The 27987-nt window shown below is 45.4% G+C and overlaps 1 protein-coding gene across 5 annotated transcripts; it reads left to right on the forward strand.

The window, feature by feature from the left end:
- Nucleotides 1–38: 38 nt before the first annotated feature.
- Nucleotides 39–27634, forward strand: usp16 (ubiquitin specific peptidase 16). 5 transcript variants are annotated; one of them, XM_031791273.1, is made up of 20 exons: nucleotides 39–656; nucleotides 816–929; nucleotides 1308–1390; nucleotides 1515–1699; nucleotides 1922–2025; nucleotides 2618–2733; nucleotides 2965–3242; nucleotides 3558–3656; nucleotides 4914–5044; nucleotides 5997–6084; nucleotides 6353–6428; nucleotides 8901–8992; nucleotides 9544–9597; nucleotides 10760–10942; nucleotides 11735–12263; nucleotides 17388–17606; nucleotides 18407–18501; nucleotides 20688–20774; nucleotides 21315–21462; nucleotides 26179–27634. In XM_031791273.1, exons 3-20 carry the CDS (start codon nucleotides 1336–1338, stop codon nucleotides 26298–26300), a joined length of 2661 nt encoding a protein of 886 aa, XP_031647133.1. In that variant the 5' UTR covers nucleotides 39–656; nucleotides 816–929; nucleotides 1308–1335; the 3' UTR covers nucleotides 26301–27634. The 5 variants fall into 5 exon arrangements, with proteins under 5 accessions (XP_031647133.1, XP_031647135.1, XP_031647134.1 ...); XM_031791275.1 differs by lacking the exon at nucleotides 39–656 and having other exon boundaries at nucleotides 668–968; XM_031791274.1 differs by lacking the exon at nucleotides 39–656 and having other exon boundaries at nucleotides 668–933.
- The last annotated feature ends 353 nt before the right edge of the window (nucleotides 27635–27987 follow it).

A 27987-nucleotide genomic window follows, 5' to 3' on the forward strand; every position in this document is an offset into this window, starting at 1 on the left:
TGGCAGGTCAGGCGAACTGCATTGTTGGTTAAGTGTTTGTAAATATGCCTTTCAGTGTAAGGTCTACACCTGTTGTATTCAGCGCATGTGACAAATACCATTTGATTTGAATTAGGTTAAGGTTAGGAAAATGGTTCGGCTTAGTTAAAATGCTATTTTAACCTGCTACGAATAGTCATTTCCGGTCGTAGCTGTACCCCCTCTAGTCAGAACCTTGCTTCACAGTGCTACCAAAGATGTATAACTATACCAAGATAGACCACAGCCTGTCGTTTCCAATGGTAACACATTAGTCACACTGAGCGGAACAAGCAAGAAGGTGGGCAGAGCTAGAGAGATCCTATTGGCGCGGTTCAGCATTATCTGCATATTTCCGTTAGGGAACGCCTACTATATGAAGTGCGCGTGTGCATTAACTTGAATTCGACTTTGTTTTTTGTTTTAGTTTTTTCTTCGCAAAGGGTTGTCTTCAAAACTTAGTCCACTCTGTTCATAACAGATTTCGGGAACAGAAAACTATTGAAATCAAATGTTTTATCAATGAGAACATTTGCTGAATGTTGGCCAAAGTCTTCTCCCACTGCCGGCCAGTGGGCTTCCTCTCACAAGAATATTGGATGGAAAAACCAAGCGGATGCTTCACATTTATACATCCGGTAAAATATCTGTCTCATTGTTCTATCGGTGGCCGTACACCACCACCACAGCGCTTCTTATTTTTTCAAGTATATGTGGCAACTGGCTTAAGATGTTATTGTTTTAAAATATGGAGAGTTATCATTTTGTGTAGTTTTGGTGTATTTTTTTTTCTGAAGGTCGTTAGCTATAGATGTGGACTCGGCACAGAGATATGTATAGTTTGGAGTCTTACTCAAAGAAGGGAAAACGAAACGGCCGACTGTGATTCACAAAAAGCGCTTCTCTGCCGGGTAGGTTGGTGACGGGTACCTATTTAGTCACGTTGCTGGGTATGTTTATTTGTTGTGTGATCTCTTTCTTGAGATCCAAATAAATGAATCAAAACATGTGTAGTGGAGGCTTGACAGACGCCCGTGGACGGTAATGGTAGCTACAGTAACAATGGCTTTTCTTATTAACTAACTAGCTAGCGTTACACAGCTTATAAGTAGGCTAGCTAAATCTGTTCCTATAAATGACAACTAGGTAGTAACGTTAAGTTAACTACAGTTTTTTTTCTTCTACAAGTCAGAAGGTTTATATTTAACTGAGTAACATGAAACTGCTAGCTAACGTTACACTCCTCTCTGGCTAACTTGCAGTTTGTGATGATGACTCATTCTGTCTAGGTCAGGTGTCTAAAGTCTTCCAGACAAGATGGTGAAGAGGAGGCAGAAAGGTCCTAGAGAGGACGAAGTGATAGACCTGACTGGTAGGGTCTCTCTCACTCACTCACTCACTCACTCACTCACTCACTCACTCACTCACTCACAAAGACAATGTCATTATTAGCGACCATGAACTAACTCCTCTCTGGTGTGTCCCTCTCACTGCAGGTCCGTCGTGCAACCATATCCGTAAAGGTGTAGACTCCAGCTTCCTGAAGAAGACTGGGATAGACTCTGCCTGTAACAGCTGCCAAGACTGTAGGGGTGAAGAGCCGGCTGCTGCTGTACAGGCTCCATCAGAGGAGATGAGCGAAACACCAACGATATGGATGTGCTTAAAATGTGGACACAGAGTAAGGTTCCTTAAATACATTATCAATGTATTGATATTATCAATATCAAATCAAAGTTTATTTGTCACGTGCGCCGAATACAACAGGTGTAGTAGACCTTACAGTGAAATGCTTACAGGCTCTAACCAATAGTGCAAAAAAGGTATTAGGTGAACAATTGTAGAGGTGTGTGTGTGTGTGTGTGTGAAATGTACCTAACGAACAGTCTTTCTGGTTTGCCAGGGGTGTGGGCGTACCTCTGAGGATCAGCATGCTATCAAGCACTACGAGAAGCCTCGGTCAGACCCTCACTGTCTGGTGCTCAGCCTGGACAACTGGAGCGTTTGGTGAGCCAATAGAACACTGTGTCTGTGAGCCATGCGTCCTAAATGGGACCCTATTCCCTACATAGTGCACTACGTATGGGCTCTGGTCCAAGTAGTGTAAGATATAGGGAATAGGGTGCAATTTGGGACGGAGGCCTGTTCCTCTTATCATGCTGGGTCCAGGAGGTTTAACTGACCATGTCCCACGACCAGAAGAAAAGAGACCAGAGTTTTTCCCTGAGAAAGTTGCGTGGTCAGGGTAAACTCCAGACCCTGCATCACTCTCACTGAAGACTGCACATGTAGAAGAAGGACATATTGTACACAAGGATCTGTGAATGGTATTGAATAAAAGCTTGGTGACGGGCCCAATAACTAGGGAAAGGAGTTTTACCTGACTACGTGAGTTGACCAGGCAAAACTCTGGGTCAAAGTTTAGAACCATGATAATAACAAATATTTATAATTTCACATTTTAAAGTCTGTCTTTACCACATTACACTACACAGTATGCTTGTTGTTTGCTGTTTTTGTTGTTGTCAAAACATCACCCCCCCCCCCCCCTCAACATTTTACATCCCTGACCATTGTCCTGTGTGGTCTTATGATACAGGTGTTACATCTGTGATGATGATGTCCAGTACTCTAAAACAGGCCACCTGGCTCAGTTGGTGAACAACATTAAGAAACAGGCCTTGTCTGAGCCCCGGAAACAAAGTCCACAGAGAAGTGAGTCCCATATCTAGACTACTTTTCCTGTTGGGCTTTAGTGTGTCATTATCTTTGATCATTTTTAATGTATGTAATGTTGTCTCTGCTTGGAACAGCTTTCTACTTTGAATGATCAAATTAAATCAGTCAATCAATTCTCACAGAATTCTACCGCAATACGACTACATGATTAGATAAGCATCAGATTTGACTAGTATTGTAATGATATTATGTTGTGATTTGACTCAGAGCATTCAATAGTGAAGCTGGAGGACAGCATGATAGAAGAGCCACAGGAAACCAAGCCAGAAGAGAAGGAAGAGAACACAGTGACACAACCGAAAGAAAACCAGAAGAAGAACGGCAAGAAAGAAAATGGTTTGAAAGAGAGCAGCAGTTTGACTAGAGGACAGAAGGCTGTGGGAGGAGCCAGCAGCGGTGCAGTGGGAGGAGTCAGCAGCTGTCCGTTGTCAGTTAGAGGACTCAGTAACCTTGGAAACACCTGTTTCTTCAACTCTGTTGTTCAGGTAAGGAACCTTGGGCTGTGTCTGAAATGGCTACATGGTGTAGTGCACTACTTTGGACCAGAGTTTATAGGGCCCCATATAGTGCACTACTTTGGACCAGAGCTTCATAGGGCCCCATATAGTGCACTACTTTGGACCAGAGTTTATAGGGCCCTATATTGTGCACTACTTTGGACCAGAGCCCTATTGGTATACATACACAGCCTTGGTCTGAATGTGACAGTTCAGCTTGTTACTATTGTATTTATTAGTAGGCTTAGTTCAGAATTATATTTGTAGAGTAATAAACCATTATTCTCCATGTTTCTGTTGCAGACCCTCTCTCAGACACAGATGTTGAGACAGGTCATCAACAAGGTGACGGCTGAAGAGAAGACCAGTGTCACCATCACACCTGGAGTCTCCTCAGACCTGGTAGGTTCCCCTTCCTCACCTGGAGTCTCCTCAGACCTGGTAGGTTCCCCTTCCTCACCTGGAGTCTCCTCAGACCTGGTAGGTTCCCCTTCCTCTCCTGTTAGACCTCCTCACCTGGAGTCTCCTCAGATCTGGTAGGTTCCCCTTCCTCACCTGGAGTCTCCACAGACCTGGTAGGTTCCCCTTCCTCACCTGGAGTCTCCTCAGACCTGGTAGGTTCCCCTTCCTCTCCTGTTAGACCTCCTCACCTGGAGTCTCCTCAGACCTGGTAGGTTCCCCCTCCTCACCTGGAGTCTCCTCAGACCTGGTAGGTTCCCCCTCCTCACCTGGAGTCTCCTCAGACCTGGTAGGTTCCCCTTCCTCACCTGGAATCTCCTCAGACCTGGTAGGTTCCCCTTCCTCTCCTGTTAGACCTCCTCACCTGGAGTCTCCTCAGACCTGGTAGGTTCCCCTTCCTCACCTGGAGTCTCCTCAGATCTGGTAGGTTCCCCTTCCTCACCTGGAGTCTCCTCAGACCTGGTAGGTTCCCCCTCCTCACCTGGAGTCTCCTCAGACCTGGTAGGTTCCCCTTCCTCTCCTGTTAGACCTCCTCACCTGGAGTCTCCTCAGATCTGGTACGTTCCCCTTCCTCACCTGGAGTCTCCTCAGATCTGGTAGGTTCCCCCTCCTCACCTGAAGTCTCCTCAGACCTGGTCGGTTCCCCTTCCTCACCTGGAGTCTCCTCAGACCTGGTAGGTTCCCCTTCCTCTCCTGTTAGACCTCCTCACCTGGAGTCTCCTCAGACCTGGTAGGTTCCCCTTCCTCTCCTGTTAGACCTCCTCACCTGGAGTCTCCTCAGACCTGGTAGGTTCCCCTTCCTCACCTGGAGTCTCCTCAGATCTGGTAGGTTCCCCTTCCTCACCTGGAGTCTCCTCAGACCTGGTAGGTTCCCCTTCCTCTCCTGTTAGACCTCCTCACCTGGAGTCTCCTCAGACCTGGTAGGTTCCCCTTCCTCACCTGGAGTCTCCTCAGACCTGGTAGGTTCCCCTTCCTCTCCTGTTAGATCTCCTCACCTTACTGTTCTGTACTTCTGTTGCATGTGCAGTAGCTAATAGAGATCCTAATGAACTAAACCTGGAGATTCAGTAGATCACACTGTAGCTAAACGTTTTATCCTGACTGCCCCCCCCCCTCCCCCCCAGCCAAGTCTGGTTTATACTTCAACGGAATACCCTGTTCTGTTGTTGTTGTTGTTGCTGATGATGCTGTTTCCTCCAGGAACCCATCCTGGTGCAGCTAGGTCCTCCGGGGTCTCTGACCGTGGCGATGTGTCAGATCCTGAATGAGATCCAGGAGACTAAGAAAGGGGTGGTCACCCCGAGAGAACTTTTCAGTCAGGTCTGCAAAAAGTGAGTAGTGAGATTATACATATTAATGTCGCTATCTTTATTTTATTTTTTATTTATGTTTTAGATTTCTGCTTTCAAGTGAAGTTTCTGTTGAAATCAACCCTCCCCCCACACACCTCCCTCCCCCCACACACCTCCCTCCCCCCCACACCTCCCTCCCCCCCACACCTCCCTCCCCCCCACACCTCCCTCCCCCCACACACCTCCCTCCCCCCACACACCTCCCTCCCCCCACACACCTCCCTCCCCCCACACACCTCCCTCCCCCCCCACACCTCCCTCCCCCCACACCTCCCTCCCCCCACACCTCCCTCCCCCCCACACCTCCCTCCCCCCACACCTCCCTCCCCCCACACACCTCCCTCCCCCCACACCTCCTTCCCCCCACACACCTCCCTCCCCACACACCTCCCTCCCCCCACACACCTCCCTCCCCCCCACACCTCCCTCCCCCCCACACCTCCCTCCCCCCACACACCTCCCTCCCCCCACACACCTCCCTCCCCCCACACCTCCCTCCCCCCACACCTCCCTCCCCCCACACCTCCCTCCCCCCACACCTCCCTCCCCCCCACACCTCCCTCCCCCCACACACCTCCCTCCCCCCACACCTCCCTCCCCCCCACACCTCCCTCCCCCCACACCTCCCTCCCCCCACACCTCCCTCCCCCCACACCTCCCTCCCCCCACACCTCCCTCCCCCCACACCTCCCTCCCCCCACACCTCCCTCCCCCCCACACCTCCCTCCCCCCACACCTCCTTCCCCCACACACCTCCCTCCCCCCACACACCTCCCTCCCCCCACACACCTCCCTCCCCCCACACCTCCCTCCCCCCCCCCCACACCTCCCTCCCCCCACACACCTCCCTCCCCCCACACACCTCCCTCCCTTCCCCCCACACACCTCCCTCCCTTCCCCCCCACACCTCCCTCCTCCCCCACCTCCCCAGAGCGGCACGGTTTAAAGGTTTCCAGCAGCAGGATAGCCAGGAGCTTCTACGCTACTTGCTGGATGGGATGAGAGCCGAGGAGATGAAAGTAAGACTGTTTTATCAGATCTCATTCCTGGTACACTGGTAACCTATAATAGACTACGGACACACAGGAGATTAATTCAACATCTTTTAGTTTGGTCATTTTTAGATGTTAAGGTTACTAAGGTTATTTAGCTGAACAGGATGTGTACCTAGCCCTCCAAATAAGACTTCCCTTTCTCCTCTAAATGGAAACCTGTTCTGCTGTAGCATATATATATATATATATATATACACCTGTATCATTCATTTGCTTTTGTTTTTTTCTCCAGAGACTGAACTCTGGAATATCGGAAGCACTGAAAAAACACGGAAGAGATGCTGAACAATCGAAGAAGTTAGTCAAGGGTAAGGCTAGGGGTTCTGCCTCTGCATTGCTTCTTCTTTGGGGGTTATAGGCTGGGTGTCTGAAAAGCACTTTTTGACAACTGCTGACGTAAATAGGGCTTTATAAATTGCTTTTGGTAAGTATTCTGGCCCCGTGACTTTTTCCACGTTTTGTTACGTTACAGCCTTATTAGAAAATGGATTCGATCGTTTTTTTCCCCCTCATCAATCTACACACCCCATAATGACAAAACAAAAACAAGTTTTTAGAGATTTTTGCTCATTTTTATATATATATATAAAAGATATCACATTTACATAAGTATTCATAAACTTTACTCAGTATTTTGTTGAAGCACCTTTGGCAGTGAAGCGTTGCTGCACAGCTATTTTCAGGTCTCTCCAGAGATGTTCAATCGGGTTCAAGTCCGGGCTCTGGCTGGGCCACTCAAGGACATTCAGAGACTTGTCCCGAAGCCACTCTTGTGTCGTCTTGGCTGTGTGCTTAGGGTTGTTGTCCTGTTGGAAGGTGAACCTTCGCCCCAGTGTGAGGTCCTGAGCGCTCTGGAGCAGGTTTTCATTAAGGATCTCTCTGTACTTTGCTCCGTTCATCTTTCCCTCGATTCCGTTCACCTTTCCCTCGATCCTGACACGTTTCCTGGTCCCTGCTGCTGAAAAGCATCCCGACAGCATGATGATGCTGCCACCACCATGCTTCACCGTAGGGATGGTATTGTCCAGGTGAGGAGCGGTGTCTGGTTTCCTCCAGACATGACGCTTGGCATTCGGGCCAAAGAGTTCAATCTTGGTTTCATCAGACCAGAGAATCTTGTTTCTCAGGGTCTGAGAATGTCCTTTAGGCAAACTCAAAGTGGGTTGTCATGTGCCTTTTACTGAGGAGTGGCTTCCGACTGGCCACTCTACTATAAAGGCCTGATTGGTCGAGTGCTGCAGAGATGGTTGTCCTTCTGGAAGGTTCTCCCATCTCCACAGAGGAACCCTGGAGCTCTGTCAGAGTGATCAAGAACCTCCCTGACCAAGGTCCTTCTCCCCTGATTGCTCAGTTTGACCGGGCGGCCAGCTCTAGGAAGAGTCTTGGTGGTTCCAAACTTCTTCCATTTAAGAATGATGGAGGCCACTGTGTTCTTGGGGACCTTCAATGCTACAGAAATGTTTTGGTACCCTTCCCCAGATCTGTGCCTCGACACAATCCTGTCTCGGAGCTCTATGGACAATTCCTTCAACCTCGTGGCTTGGTTTTTGCTCTGACATGCACTGTCAACTGTTGGACCTTATATAGACAGGTGTGTGCCTTTCCAAATCATGTCCAATCAATTGAATTTACAACAGCTGACTCCAATCAAGTTGTAGAAACATCTCAAGAATGATCAATGGAAACAGGATGCACCTGAGGTCAATTTCGTGACTCATTGCAAAGGGTCTGAATACTTATGTAAATAAGGTATTTCTATATTTCTTTTTACATTTGCAAACTTTTCTCAACCTGTTTTTGCTTTGTCATTATGGGGTATTGTGATGTCATTATGGGGTATTGTGATGTCATTATGGGGTTTTGTGATGTCATTATGGGGTATTGTGATGTCATTATGGGGTATTGTGATGTCATTATGGGGTATTGTGATGTCATTATGGGGTATTGTGATGTCATTATGGGGTATTGTGATGTCATTATGGGGTATTGTGGTGTCATTATGGGGTATTGTGGTGTCATTATGGGGTATTGTGGTGTCATTATGGGGTATTGTGATGTCATTATGGGGTATTGTGGTGTCAGTATGGGGTATTGTGGTGTCAGTATGGGGTATTGTGGTGTCAGTATGGGGTATTGTGGTGTCAGTATGGGGTATTGTGTGTAGATTGATGAGATTTTGTATTTATTTAATCCATTGTAGACTATGGTTGTAATGTAACAAAATGTGGAAAAGGTGAAGGGGTCTGAATACTTTGAATGCTCTGTAAATACATTTGATTAGATTGATAGTCCATGAATTTGGACATCTTGCATACTAGAGTATATTACATACCATTGTAGTTAGTGTTACCAGTTGATGTTACTCTTCCATAACAAAGCAAATCAGGGGGAGAAAAATGGGTTTATTCAAAGAGGACAAATCATATATGTTATGCTGAGAGGTAGATGTTCATTCTCCCCTGTCCTCAGTGATTCTCTCCACAGAACAAAGAGACAGGATGTAGTTTTATAACCCAACCCCTAGCCTGTGGTTGACCAATTAGAATTCCTTATAATAAAACTGGGCCAATGGCTAAATGGCAAGTATCCTGTCTCAGGCTCAACGCCTAGACAAATGTCTCTGACCCATTGAGCGTTAACTCCCTCTTGACCGTTTAGTCCTCTGCTTTTTTTGTGTATATATCTTCCCAATATTCTTACATTAGCCTAGGTGACCCTAGTCCAATACGTCCCTTTGTGTCTATCCTTCGTTATCCCATGTTGTGGTTTGCCTGTTCCAGAGTATGAGAAGAAGGGAGCTCCTAATAACTTCGTAGACCAGGTGTTTGGTGGGGAGATGACCAGCACGGTCATGTGTCAGCAATGCAAGACGGTACGTACGATAACTCACCAGTTCAAATCACTCCCGCTTCGGGTTTCTACCCGATTACACCAACTGTCAGAGCAAAGAAAAGCCATGAACTGAACGATACTATTTTTAAATTTATTTTACCTTTATTTAACCAGGCAAGTCAGTTAAGAACAAATTCTTATTTTCAATGACGGCCTAGGATCAGTGGGTTAACTGCCTGTTCAGGGGCAGAACGACAGATTTGTACCTTGTCAGCTCGGGGGTTTGAACTTGCAACCTTCCGGTTACTAGTCCACCGCTCTAACCACTAGGCTACCCTGCCACCTCTACACTCTAACCACTAGGCTACCTGCCTCCTCTACACTCTAACCGCTAGGCTACCCTGCCACCTCTACACTCTAACCACTAGGCTACCTGCCGCCTCTACACTCTAACCACTAGGCTACCCCGCCCCAACTAAAGATCATCCATCCCCTATGAACACTGATGGACCACCAACCCCCTTAACAACAACCCATAAATATGTTACATGTCTGTCGTTGTTGATTTGTTTTTGTGTTTTGTTTTTTTAGGTTTCTTTGGTCAAGGAGATGTTTCTGGATCTGTCCCTTCCTGTCTCAGACCAGGTAATGATGATGATGATGATGATGATGATGATGGCAGGTTTGTCTTTTTCTACACTAGCTGGATATGACATCATGAAAACATGTGCCCTAGCGGATGTATGACATCATGAAAACAACATGTGCCCTAGCGGATGTATGACATCATGAAAACAACATGTGCCCTAACGGATGTATGACATCATGAAAACAACATGTGCCCTAGTGGATGTATGACATCATGAAAACAACATGTGCCCTAGTGGATGTATGACATCATGAAAACAACATGTGCCCTAGTGGATGTATGACATCATGAAAACATGTGCCCTAGTGGATGTATGACATCATGAAAACAACATGTGCCCTAGTGGATGTATGACATCATGAAAACAACATGTGCCCTAGCGGATGTATGACATCATGAAAACAACATGTGCCCTAGTGGATGTATGACATCATGAAAACATGTGCCCTAGTGGTGTATGACATCATCACGAAAAACATGCTGTCAATCCATGATGGATGAGGACATTTCCTCTACGTTTTACCAGCTGTTTATCTTCTGAGCATAGCCCAGCTGTTTATATTACATGCTCTGTCATGTTGCGCTATGTTGTGCTATGCCATGTTGTGTCATGTTATGCTATGTTATGCTATGCCATGTTGTGTCATGTTATGCTATGCAATGTTGTGTCATGTTATGCTATGCCATGTTGCGTTATGCTATGCCATGTTATGCTATGTTGTGCTATGCCATGTTGCATCATGTTATGCTATGTTATGCTATGTTATGTTATGTTGCGCTATGTCATGCTATGCCATGTTGCGTTATGCTATGTTGCGCTATGTTATGCCATGTTGTGTTATGCTATGTTATGCCATGTTGCATCATGTTATGCCATGTTATGCTATGTTATACTATGCCATGTTGTGTCATGTTGCGCTATGCCATGTTATGCTATGTTGTGTCATGTTATGCTATGCCATGTTGCGTTATGCTATGCCATGTTGCATCATGTTATGCCATGTTGCGTTATGCTATGCCATGTTGCATCATGTTATGCCATGTTGTGTCATGTTATGCCATGTTGTGTTATGCCATATTGTGTCATGTTGCGCTATATTATGCCATGTTACCGTTATGCTCTACTGCTTAACGTCATGGTTTGCCGTGGTCTCTCAGGCCTACAGGAAGAAGAGTCAGAAGAAAGGAGCGGGGATCCAGAAGGCTAGTTCTGAGGTGAAATATAACAACGGAGACAGCCCCAGCCCTGTCTCCTTGACCAACGGTGACTCCGACGACCTTCCTACTGGCAGCAAGTACCAGCAGAAGAAACAGAAGAAACAGGCCAAGAAACAGGCCAAGGTAGAGTTAGGAGGATACTGGTACCCTAATGCCAAGGTAGAGGTAGGAGGATTCTGGTACCCTAATGCCAAGGTGGAGTTAGGAGGATTCTGGTACCCTAATGCCATGGTGGAGTTAAGAGGATTCTGGTACCCTAATGCCAAGAAACGGGCCAAGGTAGAGTTAGGAGGATTCTGGTAACCTAATGCCATGGTGGAGTTAGGAGGATTCTGGTACCCTAATGCCATGGTAGAGGTAGGAGGATTCTGGTACCCTAATGCCATGGTAGAAGTAGGAGGATTCTGGTACCCTAATGCCATGGTAGAGGTAGGAGGATTCTGGTACCCTAATGCCAAGAAACAGGCCATGGTGGAGCTAGGAGGATTCTGGTAACCTAATGCCATGGTGGAGTTAGGAGGATTCTGGTACCCTAATGCCATGGTAGAGGTAGGAGGATTCTGGTACCCTAATGCCATGGTAGAGGTAGGAGGATTCTGGTACCCTAATGCCAAGGTAGAGTTAGGAGGATACTGGTACCCTAATGCCAAGGTAGAGTTAGGAGGATACTGGTACCCTAATGCCATGGTGGAGCTAGGAGGATACTGGTACCCTATACCCTATGGAAGCAGTAGCAGCATTAAAGTAGTAGCAGTGTGGAAGCAGTAGCAGTGTGGAAGCAGTAGCAGTATTAAAGCAGTAGCCGTATTAAAGCAGTAGCCGTATTAAAGCAGTAGCAGTGTCGACAGCCTTTTCTTTCTGTATTAACTTTGGGTTCACCACGCTGTAATGTCTGTCTCCTGTCTGTGTCCACAGAACCAGAGACGTCAGCAGAAGCTAGTCCCCCTGGACAGCTTCACACCTCCAGAGAACACCGCAGAGAGCCCAGTACCAGCAGAGCAGGGAGAGGAGACAGGAAATAGTACCCAGGGAGAGGAGGAGGAGGAGCCTCTGGTTGAGAGCCAATCATCAGAGACCGAGAGGTCCGAGACCGCTCCCTCAGAGCAGGACCAAGAGAAACTTCAGGGGGCAGGGCACACGGAGAAAGAGGAGGAGGATTGTGAACCAGTGGCTGTGTCCAACAACCACTCCACTGTGACGTCAGAAGAGCAGAGTCACCAGTCCCCTGAGGGGGTTGGAAAAAGAGACGGACACGAGGCTGAACATAGAGGAGAGGAGGAGGAGGAGAATGATGATGGTGATGCAGCCCAACCGTCTGGAGATGAGCAAGACACCAAACTTTCAGACAAGCTGGGTGAACTATCTCTGAACGAAGCCTTCCTAGCCTCTGAGGACTCGGACCTGGAGCCGGGGTGCAGAGATGGAGACACGTCTGCTGAAATGGGTAATGTTGCATTTTGCACTTTTTTCCGCCCCCTAAATGTTCTTTGTCACCTCTGGTTCTTTGCAGAGGATAGACATTTAGGGTCCGGGGATTCTTTGCGACATTTCGAAATGACATCGGTTTGACCCTTTTTAAGGAAATAGAATGAAAACCAGCCAACATGTTTCTGATAAGGATTCATTTCGGCATGGATGCATATTTTATCTGGTTGAAATACGATCAGCTTTTATGATGCTGATAAAGAAGGACCTTTACAGACGGTCCCTAACCGCACATTATTTTCTACTTACCAAATCTTTCCCAAACATTAATTTTCTGGCCCTCTCTTCTCTTTATATTCTACTTGCCATTTCGCAGCGTTTCTCTTATTGAATTAAAGTCCGACATTGTCCTTTTTTGCCACCATGGATCAACTAACTTTTTCAGCCCGTTCTCAAAAGCATTTGGTGATTGGTGTGTAGGTTACTTGGTGCACTTACTGTTGGTTAGGCCCTTAAAGTTAGGTTTATGCACTAATGCCAGATAACCTCAAAGTAGCTTATACAGGGCATTCATAAAGTATTCAGACCCCTTGACTTTTTCTACATTTTGTTACGTTACAGCCTTATTCTAAAATGTATTTAATATAGTTTTTTCCCCTTCAATCTGGATATATATTTTTAACTGATATCACATTTACGTAAGTATTCAGATCCTTTACTCAGTACTTTGTTGAAGCACCTTTGGCAGTGATTACAGACTCAAGTCTTCTTGGGTATGATGCTACAAGCTTGGCACACCTGTATTTGGGGAGTTTCTCCCATTCTTCTCTGCAGATCCTCTCAAGCTCTGTCAGGTTGGATGGGGAGTGTCGCTGCACAGATATTTTCAGGTCTCTCCAGAGATGATCGATCGAGTTCAAGTCCGAGCTCCAGCTGGGCCACTCGAGGACATTCAGAGACATGTCCCGAAGCCACTCCTGCATTGTCTTGGCCGTGTGCTTAGGGACGTTGTCCTATTGGAAGGTGAACTTTCGCTCAACTGTGAGGTCCTGAGCGCCCTGGAGCAGGTTTTCATCAAGAATCTCGCTCCGTTCATCTTTCTGTCGATCCTGACTCGTCTCCCTGCCGCTGAAAAACATCCCCACATCTTGATGCTGCCACCACCATGCTTCACTGTAGGGATGGTGCCAGGTTACCTGGCATTCAGGGCAAAGAGTTCAATCTTACCTTTTGTCAAACTCCAAGTGGGCTGTCCATTTAAGAATGATGGAGGCCACTGTGTTCTTGGGGACCTTCAATGCTGAAGAAATTTGTTGGTACCCTTCCCCAGATCTGTGCCTCGACACAATCCTGTCTCTGAGCTCTATGGAAAGTTCCTTCAGCCTCATGGCTTGGTTTCTGCTCTGACATGCACTGTCAACTGTGGGACCTTTTTATAAAGACAGGTGTGTGTGCCTTTCAAAATCATGTCCAGTCAATTGAATTTACCACAGGTGGACCCCAATCCAGTTGTAGAAACATCTCAAGGATGATCAATGGAAACAGGATGCACCTGAGCTCAATTTCAAGTCTCATAGCAAAGGGTCTGAATACTTATGTAAATAAGGTGTTTTTCATTTTTAATACATTTGCAAAAGTGTTTATCCTTGGGGCCTCCCGAATGGTGCAGCGGTCTAAGGCACCACAGACCTGGGTTCAATCCCACAGCCTGCCGTGACCGGGTGTTCCATGAGGCGGCACACAATTGGCCCAGCGCCGTCCGGTTTAGGGGAGGGTTTGGCCGGACAGTATTTCCTTGTCCCATCTCACTGTAGCGACTCCTTTTGGCCGACCGGTCGCCGGCAAGCTGACTCTGGTCGCCGGCAAGCTGACTCTGGTCGCCTGACTCTGGTCGCCTGCAAGCTGACTCTGGTCGCCTGACTCTGGTTGCCTGCAAGCTGACTCTGGTCGCCTGACTCTGGTCGTCGGCAAGCTGACTCTGGTCGCCTGCAAGCTGACTCTGGTCGCCTGCAAGCTGACTCTGGTCGCCTGCAAGCTGACTCTGGTCGCCTGCAAGCTGACTCTGGTCGCCAGCAAGCTGACTCTGGTCGCCAGCAAGCTGACTCTGGTCGCCAGCAAGCTGACTCTGGTCGCCAGCAAGCTGACTCTGGTCGCCAGCAAGCTGACTCTGGTCGCCAGCAAGCTGACTCTGGTCGCCAGCAAGCTGACTCTGGTCGCCAGCAAGCTGACTCTGGTCGCCAGCAAGCTGACTCTGGTCGCCTGCAAGCCGACTCTGGTCGCCTGACTCTGGTCGCCGGCAAGCTGACTCTGGTCGCCGGCAAGCTGACTCTGGTCGCCGGCAAGCTGACTGGTCGCCTGCAAGCCGACTCTGGTCGCCTGCAAGCCGACTCTGGTCGCCTGACTCTGGTCGCCAGCAAGCTGACTCTGGTCGCCAGCAAGCTGACTCTGGCTGCCAGCAAGCTGACTCTGGTCGCCAGCTGGATGGTGTTTCCTCCGACCCATTGGTGCATCTGGCTTCCGGGTTAAGCGAGCAGTGTGTCAAGAAGCAGTGCGGCTTGGCAGGGTCGTGTTTCGGAGGACCTATGGCTCTCGACCTTCACCTTCACTGTTTTGGCTGTTTCATTAATGGGGTATTGTGTGTAGATTGATGAGGGGTGGGGAGCTTAATCAATTGTAGAATAAGGCTGTAATGTAACGAAATGTAGAAAAGGGGAAGGGGTCTGAATACTTACCGAATGCTCTGTAGATATCAATTGCAAAAAAATTATAAATGTATGGATTTTTTAAAGGTATTATTTTCTTTATTCTTTCTGCCTGCTAGCAACCCTGCCCTTCATCCACACTATTTAATGACCCTGAACCAACCCTGCCCTTCATCCACACTATTTAATGACCCTGAACCAACCCTGCCCTTCATCCACACTATTTAATGACCCTGAACCAACCCTGCCCTTCATCCACACTATTTAATGACCCTGAACCAACCCTGCCCTTCATCCACACTATTTAATGACCCTGAACCAACCCTGCCCTTCATCCACACTATTAATGACCCTGAACCAACCCTGCCCTTCATCCACACTATTTAATGACCCTGAACCAACCCTGCCCTTCATCCACACTATTTAATGACCCTGAACCAACCCTGCCCTTCATCCACACTATTTAATGACCCTGAACCAACCCTGCCCTTCATCCACACTATTTAATGACCCTGAACCAACCCTGCCCTTCATCCACACTATTTAATGACCCTGAACCAACCCTGCCTTTCATCCACACGATTTAATGACCCTGAACCAACCCTGCCCTTCATCCACACTATTTAATGACCCTGAACCAACCCTGCCTTTCATCCACACTATTTAATGACCCTGAACCAACCCTGCCCTTCATCCACACTATTTAATGACCCTGAACCAACCCTGCCCTTCATCCACACTATTTAATGACCCTGAACCAACCCTGCCCTTCATCCACACTATTTAATGACCCTGAACCAACCCTGCCCTTCATCCACACTATTTAATGACCCTGAACCAACCCTGCCCGTCATCCACACTATTTAATGACCCTGAACCAACCCTGCCCTTCATCCACACTATTTAATGACCCTGAACCAACCCTGCCCTTCATCCACACTATTTAATGACCCTGAACCAACCCTGCCCTTCATCCACACTATTTAATGACCCTGAACCAACCCTGCCCTTCATCCACACTATTTAATGACCCTGAACCAACCCTGCCCTTCATCCACACTATTTAATGACCCTGAACCAACCCTGCCCTTCATCCACACTATTTAATGACCCTGAACCAACCCTGCCCTTCATCCACACTATTTAATGACCCTGAACCAACCCTGCCCTTCATCCACACTATTTAATGACCCTGAACCAACCCTGCCCTTCATCCACACTATTTAATGACCCTGAACCAACCCTGCCCTTCATCCACACTATTTAATGACCCTGAACCAACCCTGCCCTTCATCCACACTATTTAATGACCCTGAACCAACCCTGCCCTTCATCCACACTATTTAATGACCCTGAACCAACCCTGCCCTTCATCCACACTATTTAATGACCCTGAACCAACCCTGCCCTTCATCCACACTATTTAATGACCCTGAACCAACCCTGCCCTTCATCCACACTATTTAATGACCCTGAACCAACCCTGCCCTTCATCCACACTATTTAATGACCCTGAACCAACCCTGCCCTTCATCCACACTATTTAATGACCCTGAACCAACCCTGCCCTTCATCCACACTATTTAATGACCCTGAACCAACCCTGCCCTTCATCCACACTATTTAATGACCCTGAACCAACCCTGCCCTTCATCCACACTATTTAATGACCCTGAACCAACCCTGCCCTTCATCCACACTATTTAATGACCCTGAACCAACCCTGCCCTTCATCCACACTATTTAATGACCCTGAACCAACCCTGCCCTTCATCCACACTATTTAATGACCCTGAACCAACCCTGCCCTTCATCCACACTATTTAATGACCCTGAACCAACCCTGCCCTTCATCCACACTATTTAATGACCCTGAACCAACCCTGCCCTTCATCCACACTATTTAATGACCCTGAACCAACCCTGCCCTTCATCCACACTATTTAATGACCCTGAACCAACCCTGCCCTTCATCCACACTATTTAATGACCCTGAACCAACCCTGCCCTTCATCCACACTATTTAATGACCCTGAACCAACCCTGCCCTTCATCCACACTATTTAATGACCCTGAACCAACCCTGCCCTTCATCCACACTATTTAATGACCCTGAACCAACCCTGCCCTTCATCCACACTATTTAATGACCCTGAACCAACCCTGCCCTTCATCCACACTATTTAATGACCCTGAACCAACCCTGCCCTTCATCCACACTATTTAATGACCCTGAACCAACCCTGCCCTTCATCCACACTATTTAATGACTCTAAATCAGCCCTCCCCGTTGATATAACCACTAGTATGGATGTCAATTTCATAAAGTCCTGTTGTATCGTGTTTTAAAGTTAACAAAATATTTGTAAATATATATTTTTTTCAATGTTATTTACACAAAAAAAAACACTGAAAAAAAAAAATGTAATTCCTAAAAATAGAAACGGAGACAAAGCTGGAGGGGAAGGAGTACACAGTCTCTCACCAGGATCCTAAACTGGCCTTTCACACGCTGGCCACCAGGGCGGCGCCAGGGAACCAGGAGTGCTCTGTGGAGTCCTGTCTCTACCAGTTCACAGAGGTAGAGAACCTCACTCAGAACAACTCTCTTCTCTGTGTCACCTGCACCAAGAGACAGACCAAAAACAAGGCTGCAGAAGGTATGTTTTTGAAATATTCTGTCAATGTTTTTTTCTCCTTTTTCTCTCTTTTTTTAAAACTAATGAACATGAATGGTCATGCTGTTTGGTCCTGTTCCAGATATGGGGTGTGTGTACTATGGTTTAGGTCTATGGATTTCCTGTGTGTGTGTGTGTGTGTTAAGGTTGGGCGATTATTACGATCGGCCATCGTTGATGGCGATTTTATTATCATTTTATTTTATTTGTACCTTAAACAAAGGTTTTGGGTTGACCAATAAGGAGGAGTGATGTTTTATGGGTACATAATAAACGATAGGACAATGGTTGATATCGCCCAACCGTAGTCTGTGTGTGTGTGTGTGTGTGTGTGTCATTGTGTATTTTACAAGGTGTGTGTGTGTGTGTGTGTGTGTGTGTGTGTGTGTGTGTGTGTGTGTGTGTGTCATTGTGTATTTTACAAGGTGTGTGTGTGTGTGTGTGTGTGTCATTGTGTATTTTACAAGGTGTGTGTGTGTGTGTGTGTGTGTGTGTGTGTGTGTGTGTGTGTGTGTCATTGTGTATTTTACAAGGGGTGTGTGTGTGTGTCATTGTGTATTTTACAAGGGGTGTGTGTGTCATTGTGTATTTTACAAGGGGTGTGTGTGTCATTGTGTATTTTACAAGGGGGGTGTGTGTGTCATTGTGTATTTTACAAGGTGTGTGTGTGTGCCATTGTGTATTTTACAAGGTGTGTGTGTGTCATTGTATATTTTACAAGGTGTTTGTGTGTGTGTGTCATTGTGTATTTTACAAGGTGTGTGTGTGTGCTTGTTGTTTAGGCTCCAAGAAGAATGTGTACACAGATGCTCTGAAGCAAATGCTGATCTCGTCTCCCCCTCCAGTGCTTACTCTTCACTTGAAGAGATTCCAGCAGGTAACCCTCTCCAACAAACTAGGGCCGTGACAGTCATGGACATTTGGATAATGGCTATTTGTCACCATTTTCTATAATTGTTCAAATAGCAATTATTATTTTAAAAAAATGATATAATAAAATATTTAGCTTCAAGTCCACAAACTTTATCCAAAAGCAGAAAAGTACAAGTAAACCTGGTTTAAATACATGTTCTCCTCCACTCCGGTGTTACCGCAGCAACGGATTCAACCAGACATCGGACTTCTGCAACAGAACATTTCAATTTTGTCACCTTTCTCCTTATATCGGCTGTTAGATATAAAACCACACTTACTTTTACTTTGCTGCTTATGGGTAAAAGTTGTTTGTTTTCCACATTATGTTACGTTAAAGCCTCATTCTTAAATTTATTAAATTGCCCCCCCCCCCCACACACACACACACATAATCTACACACAAACTTTTTTTTCTTTTTTCGAATGTATAAAAATGTACTGAAATATGACATTTACAGAAATATTCAGACCCTTTACTCAGTACTTTGTTGAAGCACCTTTGGCAGTGATTACAGACTCGAGTCTTCTTGGGTATGATGCTACAAGCTTGGCACACCTGTATTTGGGGAGTTTCTCCCACTCTTCTCTGCAGATCCTCTCAAGCTCTGTCATGTTGGATGGGGAGCGTCCCTGCACAGCTATTTTCAGGTCTCTCCAGAGATGTTCGATCGGGTTCAAGTCAGGGCTTTTCCTGGGCCACTCAAGGACATTCAGAGACTTGTCTCAAAGCCACTCCTGCATTGTCTTGGCTGTGTGCTTAAGGTTGTTGTCCTGCCCCAGTCTGAGGTCCTGAGCGATCTGGAGCAGGTTTTCATCAAGGATCTCTCTGTACTTTGCTCCGTTCATCTTTCCCTCGATCCTTACTAGTCTCCCAGTCCCTGCCGCTGAAAAACATCCCCACAGCATGATGCTGCCACCACCATGCTTCACCGTAGGGATGGTGCCAGGTTTCCTCCAGACGTGACGCTGCCACCACCATCCTTCACTGTAGGGATGGTGCAAGGTTTCCTCCAGACGTGACGCTGCCACCACCATGCTTCACCGTAGGGATGGTGCCAGGTTTCCTCCAGACGTGACGCTGCCACCACCATGCTTCACCGTAGGGATGGTGCCAGGTTTCCTCCAGACGTGACGCTGCCACCATGCTTCACTGTAGGGATGCTGCCACCACCATGCTTCACCGTGGGGATGGTGTCAGGTTTCCTCCAGACGTGACGCTTGGCATTCAGGCCAGAGTTCTCATAGCAAAGGGTCTGAATTGTTATTTAAAGAAGGTGTTTTTGTTTTTAATAAATTCTAAAAAGCTGTTTTCGCTTTGTCATTATGGGGTATTGTGTGTTTGACAAACATCATTTATTTCATCCATTTTAGAATAAGGCTGAAACGTAACAAAATGTGGAAAAAGTCAAGAGGTCCGAGTACTATCCCGAATGCACTGTGATATCAAGTGTGTAACTTGTCTCTGTCCCTGTCTCTGTCCCTACCTCTGTCTCTGTCCCTACCTCTGTCTCTGTCCCTACCTCTGTCCCTACCTCTGTCTCTGTCCCTACCTCTGTCTCTGCCTTTGTCCCTGTCCCTACCTCTGCCTCTGTCTCTGTCCCTACCTCTGTCCCTACCTCTGTCCCTGTCCCTACCTCTGTCTCTGCCTTTGTCCCTACCTCTGTCCCTGCCTCTGTCTCTGTCACTACCTCTGCCTCTGTCCCTACCTCTGCCTCTGTCCCTACCTCTGTCTCTGTCCCTACCTCTGTCTCTGTCCCTACCTCTGTCTCTGTCCCTACCTCTGTCTCTGTCCCTACCTCTGCCTCTGTCCCTACCTCTGCCTCTGTCCCTACCTCTGTCCCTACCTCTGTCCCTGCCTCTGTCCCTGCCTCTGTCCCTACCTCTGTCTCTGCCTCTGTCCCTACCTCTGTCTCTGCCCCTACCTCTGTCCCTACCTCTGTCTCTACCTCTGTCCCTACCTCTGTCTCTGCCTCTGTCCCTACCTCTGTCCCTACCTCTGTCCCTACCTCTGTCCCTACCTCTGTCCCTGCCTCTCTCTGCCCCTGTCTCTGCCTCTGTCTCTGCCCCTACCTCTGTCTCTGTCCCTGTCCCTACCTCTGCCTCTGTCCCTGTCCCTACCTCTGTCTTTTTGCCTCTGTCCCTGTCCAGATTGGATACAGTGTGTGTAAGGTGAACAGCCACGTCAACTTCCCTCACATTCTAGACGTAGCACCATTCTGCTCTGTCATATGCAAGGTAAAACACACTCAAAAAACACATTTTTTTAATGACACCTTTAAAAAAATATATTTATATATAAAACGTTAATAAGTAACATGTGGAAATAAAAATAAAATCAAGGTTTTGTTCTGTATTTTAGTGTAATATGTGTATATATATACACACACACACACACACACACACACACACACACACACAGTGGGGCAAAAAAGTATTTAGTCAGCCACCAATTGTGCAAGTTCTCCCACTTAAAAAGATGAGAGAGGCCTGTAATTTTCATTATAGGTACACTTCAACTATGACAGACAAAATTAGGAAAAAAAAAATCCAGAAAATCACATTGTAGGATTTTTTATGAATTTATTTGCAAATTATAATTATTTTTGCCCCACTGTATATGCTGATAGAATGATGATGTGTGTGTGTGTGTGTGTGTATATATATATATATATTTGGGGCATAGAGTCCTGAGTTGTTCCTGGTCTGGTTATATGGGCAGAGTAAATGTAGGCCATTTTGAATGTTGACATTCTGTTGTTTCTCTTTTGTATTCAGGGTGTGTCGGAGGGAGGCTCTCAGGTGCTTTACAGTCTGTATGGTATAGTAGAACACAGTGGGACTATGAGAAGTGGCCATTATACAGCCTACGTCAAAGCCAGACCTTTCTACCCCTCCACGACACACAACGGAGTGGGCACACATGGTAGGACTGCTGTTAACGTACAGCGTTAACAGACGGTTGGGTTTGTACTGAGAATGGTCATTTGAAACAATCCAAAAATAGATAGTTCCATACCGGGATTTTAATTTTGACAATATATCATATTTTTTTGCGCTAGTTGGCTGCACCTGCACAAAAACTCCAGTATTTTTCCGTCATAGCTTGTTCTTCATCTTTTTATATAGGGAGCCAATTTGTTTTCATGACTAATTTAATAGTTTTTCCTCATGGCTCTCTTGTCCCTCTGCAGCAGATATTTGGTGAGCAATATGGTTAGAAAATCGAATCTCAATAAAATCACAGTATCGTAATGCATATTGTATGAGCACCTAAAGTATAGTGATGATATCGTATGGGGAGTTCCATTGAAAATGGAACTAGAGTGTTCCTTCACAGAAAACGCAACTAGAGTGTTCCTTCACAGAAAACGCAACTAGAGTGTTCCTTCACAGAAAACGCAACTAGAGTGTTCCTTCACAGAAAACGCAACTAGAGTGTTCCTTCACAGAAAACGCAACTAGAGTGTTCCTTCACAGAAAACGCAACACATTCAGCAGAAAATGGCTTCATTTTCATCATGTGACAACAGAAGTGCGGATGCTATTAGGCTGGCAAGCCTCACAAGTAAATGAGCTTACAATGAAAAAAAGCAAGGTCTTTATTTTATTTCTTTGCAAAAAACGATGCCGGGTCATTATATTTCCTAATGTTTAGGCCTATCATAGAAAGAATGCAGCCAGCTATATTTCCTATTCTTTTGCTTAAAGTTAATCTCGCAATTTACTGGTGAAATATAGGCTACAGTGAGAGAAGTATCTCCACATCAGAGTGCTGTCCGCTGATAGAATGATGGAGAACAGTAGCTCCACATCAGTCAGTGCTGTCTGCTGATAGAATGATGGAGAACAGTAGCTCCACATCAGTCAGAGAGCTGTCTGCTGATAGAATGATGGAGAACAGTAGCTCCACATCAGAGTGCTGTCTGCTGATAGAATGATGGAGGACAGTAGCTCCACATCAGAGTGCTGTCTGCTGATAGAATGATGGAGAACAGTAGCTCCACATCAGAGTGCTGTCTGCTGATAGAATGATGGAGAACAGTAGCTCCACATCAGAGAGCTGTCTGCTGATAGAATGATGGAGAACAGTAGCTCCACATCAGAGTGCTGTCTGCTGATAGAATGATGGAGAACAGTAGCTCCACATCAGTCAGAGTGCTGTCTGCTGATAGAATGATGGAGAACAGTAGCTCCACATCAGTCAGAGAGCTGTCTGCTGATAGAATGATGGAGAACAGTAGCTCCACATCAGAGAGCTGTCTGCTGATAGAATGATGGAGAACAGTAGCTCCACATCAGTCAGAGTGCTGTCTGCTGATAGAATGATGGAGAACAGTAGCTCCACATCAGTCAGAGAGCTGTCTGCTGATAGAATGATGGAGAACAGTAGCTCCACATCAGAGTGCTGTCTGCTGATAGAATGATGGAGAACAGTAGCTCCACATCAGAGTGCTGTCTGCTGATAGAATGATGGAGAACAGTAGCTCCACATCAGAGTGCTGTCTGCTGATAGAATGATATTGTTGAATTCTCAAGAGTTCAGAAGTGAAACTGAAGCACAACATGAGTCTGACGCTGAGCAGAAATTACAATAAGAACCATTTTAGATCTGCGTTTATAAAACGCAACAAAATATTTATTATGCTTTATACAGTGGGGCAAAAAAGTATTTAGTCAGCCACCAATTGTGCAAGTTCTCCCGCTTAAAAATATGAGTGAGGCCTGTAATTTTCATCATAGTTACACTTCAACTATGACAGACAAAATGAGAGAAAAAAATCCAGAAAATCACATTGTAGGATTTTTAAAGAATTTATTTGCAAATTATGGTGGAAAATAAGTATTTGGTCAATAACAAAAGTTTATCTCAATACTTTGTTATATACCCTTTGTTGGCAATGACAGAGGTTAAATGTTTTCTGTAAGTCCTCACAAGGTTTTCATACACTGTTGCTGGTATTTTGGCCCATTCCTCCATGCAGATCTCCTCTAGAGCAGTGATGTTTTGGGGCTGTTGCTGGGCAACACGAACTTTCAACTCCCTCCAAAGATTTTCTATGGGGTTGAGATCTGGAGACTGGCTCGGCCACTCCAGGACCTTGAAATGCTTCTTACGAAGCCACTCCTTCGTTGCCCGGGCGGTGTCTTTGGGATCATTGTCATGCTGAAAGACCCAGCCACGTTTCATCTTCAATACCCTTGCTGATGGAAGGAGGTTTTCACTCAAAATCTCACGATACATGGCCCCATTCATTCTTTCCTTTACACGGATCAGTCGTCCTGGTCCCTTTGCAGAAAAACAGCCCCAAAGCATGATGTTTCCACCCCCATGCTTCACAGTAGGTATGGTGTTCTTTGGATGCAACTCAGCATTCTTTGTCCACCAAACACAACGAGTTGAGTTTTTACCAAAAAGTTATATTTTGGTTTCATCTGACCATATGACATTCTCCTAATCTTCTTCTGGATCATCCAAATGCTCTCTAGCAAACTTCAGACGGGCCTGGACATGTACTGGTTTAAGCAGGGGGACACGTCTGGCACTGCAGGATTTGATTCCCTGGCGGCGTAGTGTGTTACTGATGGTAGGCTTTGTTACTTTGGTCCCAGCTCTCTGCAGGTCATTCACTAGGTCCCCCTGTGTGGTTCTGGGATTTTTGCTCACCGTTCTTGTGATCATTTTGACCCCACGGGGTGAGATCTTGCGTGGAGCCCCAGATCGAGGGAGATTATCAGTGGTCTTGTATGTCTTCCATTTCCTAATAATTGCTCCCACAGTTGATTTCTTCAAACCAAGCTGCTTACCTATTGCAGATTCAGTCTTCCCAGCCTGGTGCAAGTCTACAATTTTGTTTCTGGTGTCCTTTGACAGCTCTTTGGTCTTGGCCATAGTGGAGTTTGGAGTGTGACTGTTGAGGTTGTGGACAGGTTGTGTCTTTTATACTGATAACAAGTTCAAACAGGTGCCATTAATACAGGTAACGAGTGGAGGACAGAGGAGCCTCCTAAAGAAGAAGTTACAGGTCTGTGAGAGCCAGAAATCTTGCTTGTTTGTAGGTGACCAAATACTTATTTTCCACCATAATTTGCAAATAAATTCATTAAAAATCCTACAATGTGATTTTCTGGATTTTTTTTTCCTCATTTTGTCTGTCATAGTTGAAGTGTACCTATGATGAAAATTACAGGCCTCTCATCTTTTTAAGTGGGAGAACTTGCACAATTGGTGGCTGACTAAATACTTTTTTTCACCACTGTATATATTTTCTTTTTTCCCCAACTGTCTCTAATGCGACAAATGTTGATGGAAACTATATATTTATATATATATATTTTTTGTAAATTATAATTGCCGAATAATTTAAGGTATGCTGGTAACACGATGTTATCAAATATAAAACTTCACTCCACATTTAATTCTAAATTCTTGCAAAATCATTTTTTTTTACCAATAAAATATTGTTTCTCTTGCAGGACGAAGATTGTCTTGCCTTTTTAATAAGAGTGTCTGAATTGCTTCACGTTGCAGTTTCACCATCATTGTTTTAAGATAATCAAGGCCTGCGTGAGTTACTGTGCACCATGGCGATATGTTGGCACATGAGAACTATTAGAATATGGCAAATGTTTAGTCAATTTTTGTATTCTATCCATGCTGGTTTTTGCGGCCTACCAGAGACATGATAGGTGAGCAAGGGCATACAGGCTGGCTACTTGGCAGGGCATACAGGCTGGCTACTTGGCAGGGCATACAGGCTGGCTACTTGGCAGGGCATACAGGCTGGCTACTTGGCAGGGCATACAGGCTGGCTACTTGGCAGGGCATACAGGCTGGCTACTTGGCAGGGCGGTACAGGCTGGCTACTAAGGGTGGTACAGGCTGGCTACTTGGCAAGGCATACAGGCTGGCTACTAAGGGTGGTACAGGCTGGCTACTAAGGGTGGTACAGGCTGGCTACTTGGCAGGGCATACAGGCTGGCTACTAAGGGTGGTACAGGCTGGCTACTAAGGGTGGTACAGGCTGGCTACTTGGCAGGGCATACAGGCTGGCTACTAAGGGTGGTACAGGCAGGCTACTTGGCAGGGCATACAGGCTGGCTACTAAGGGTGGTACAGGCTGGTTACTAAGGGTGGTACGCTCAGCCGAATGCATCATAGTAGGACAATGGAAACACTTCAACCAATTATTTTTCTTTTTTTTCTCTCTCGATATTCTAGATTTAATAAAAAATTAAGGTGTGATGTCATTACCTCCAGCTGCTTTTGTCCACACAAGACACTTCATGGGAAATGCACCGTGGAAATTGTTGTCTAATTTCTATGATAAATGTTTGACAACAACAACAACAACAAAAATCACTGGACAAGTTCATGGAAACATTGACCCCTTTTATTATTATTATTATTATTATTTTTTAAAGCACACAGTAGCCATCTTGGTACATCCATTTTTGGGCATTTTGCTTATTGATATATAAAGACTAGCCATTGATTCTTTTTTATAGTATAACTTCTAAATGATGAGCTTAGTTTGATTGTCGGACCACATCAGAACGCAAAATACGAGCTTGTTGTTTCTAAACATGAAAATAAACTAAACTTAACAACCATTACCTCTCTCCTTCCTCCTCCCCTAAGGCGAGCCAGCGCCGGTGAAAGGGGCGTGGTTCCACGTGAGTGACAGTAGTGTGCAGCCAGTCACGGAGAGCAAAGTGCAGAGCTCCCAAGCCTACCTCCTATTCTACGAGAGGATCTCCTAGACCTGCCTACGTCCCAACTTGTACCCTATTTACCTACATACTGTTGGCTGTGTTTACACGGGCAGCCCTGGTTCTGATCTTTAGACAATAATTGGTCTTTTGACCGATCAGATCTAATTCCAATACTTGGGCAAAAGATCAGAATTGAGCTGGCTGTTTAAATGCAGCCGTAGTGCACTACTTTTGGCCAGAAGCCTTATTATGCAGCCTTATGAGGCTTTTCCCAGACACATTTAGTGCACTATAAATGCCCTATTCCCTACATAGTGCACTACTTATGGCCTGAGACATTGTACTGGTATTGATGTAAGCCAGATCAAGTGCAGAGTGAATACGAGTGGAGTATTTTTCTTTTTATAATCAATATAAAGGGGTGTGTCTTAAATGGAGCCCTATTCCCTATGTAGTGCACTACTTTTGACCAGAACCCTATTTGTCCTGTTCAAAAGCAGTGCACTAAAATAGGGAATTTATAAAAATAAAAAAAATGAGGGTGACATTTGAGACCTTTGACAAAGATAATTAATTAAGATCATGACTGGAGATGTCCCAAAAACGAACAATATTTAGCTTGGAAGTTTTTTGTTGTTTCTTTTTCGATGAATTAATTGTATCAGTAATGGACTTAAAAAGAATCCCCAGTATTTTTTTTACTGTGCAAATATGACTATACAGTGTTTTCCTAAAGGAAATAAAGAAGGGAGCACAGATCATTGTGTGCGTCCCAAATTGCACCGTATATAAGGGCACTACATTTTTGATCAGAGGTCTAAATTGGAAATCAGGTGCCATTTAAAACGCCAGCTGTTCTATCCCTCTTCGACATGAAACCATAGAAGAGTTTGTTGATTGATCTGTCTGATTGCTTGGTGTGTTACACAGTAGAAGCAAAATAAACCTGCCAATACCTTTTTTTTAAATTATTATTATTATTATTGCTGCAATATGTGACATTTTGGGCAGACCTGACCAAATTCACATAGAAGTGCAGTTATAGATCTGTCATTCTTATTGAAGCAAGTTTAAGAATTGGCAGATATGTTCTATGTGTTCTATTTCTGAAAATACAATATTTTTGGTTATGGAAAATATATTTCACAGAGGTTAAGATGGTACAATTATTCTCTACACTATACTTGCTTATTTTGTCACGAACTGTAATTTGGAAAATTATAATTTTAGCAACCAGGAAATGGCAAATATTTCTGCATAGTGCTCATTTAAATTGTTAAAAACGATCAGTGGGGGAAAAAAACGATAATTTTTATGACATTTTTATTTGAGTACTTTTTATATTGTGTTGTCAAGATGCAAATTAAAAAGCTTGAAATACAGGAAAAATTCGACTGACTTATTTTGCTGTGACGCAATTGGGTTTGGACTAGCCTGAACAGCCGCTAATGGTCACTGTTTACTTGTCTTTTTGACATGCGCAGTCAAATCAGAGAGGAAGAGGCGAAGCGAGAGGTTTTACTCCGCCCAAAATGTGTCTAGTAAAATAATTTGCTACGTGAGGCTTATTTGATCAAATAGAAGTTTAGTAATGGTTAGAATGCACTGATATAAGTGAACGCACGTGGAATTTTGGAAGCGTTGAAAATGTGTGCCTGAGATAGAGGACTCTACTATAACTTGTAGATTTTTTTTTTCACCTTTATTTAACCAGGTACGCTAGTTGAGAGCAAAT

This window comes from Oncorhynchus kisutch, linkage group LG15, assembly GCF_002021735.2.
Source record: "Oncorhynchus kisutch isolate 150728-3 linkage group LG15, Okis_V2, whole genome shotgun sequence".
NCBI classification, from domain to species: Eukaryota; Metazoa; Chordata; class Actinopteri; order Salmoniformes; family Salmonidae; genus Oncorhynchus; species Oncorhynchus kisutch.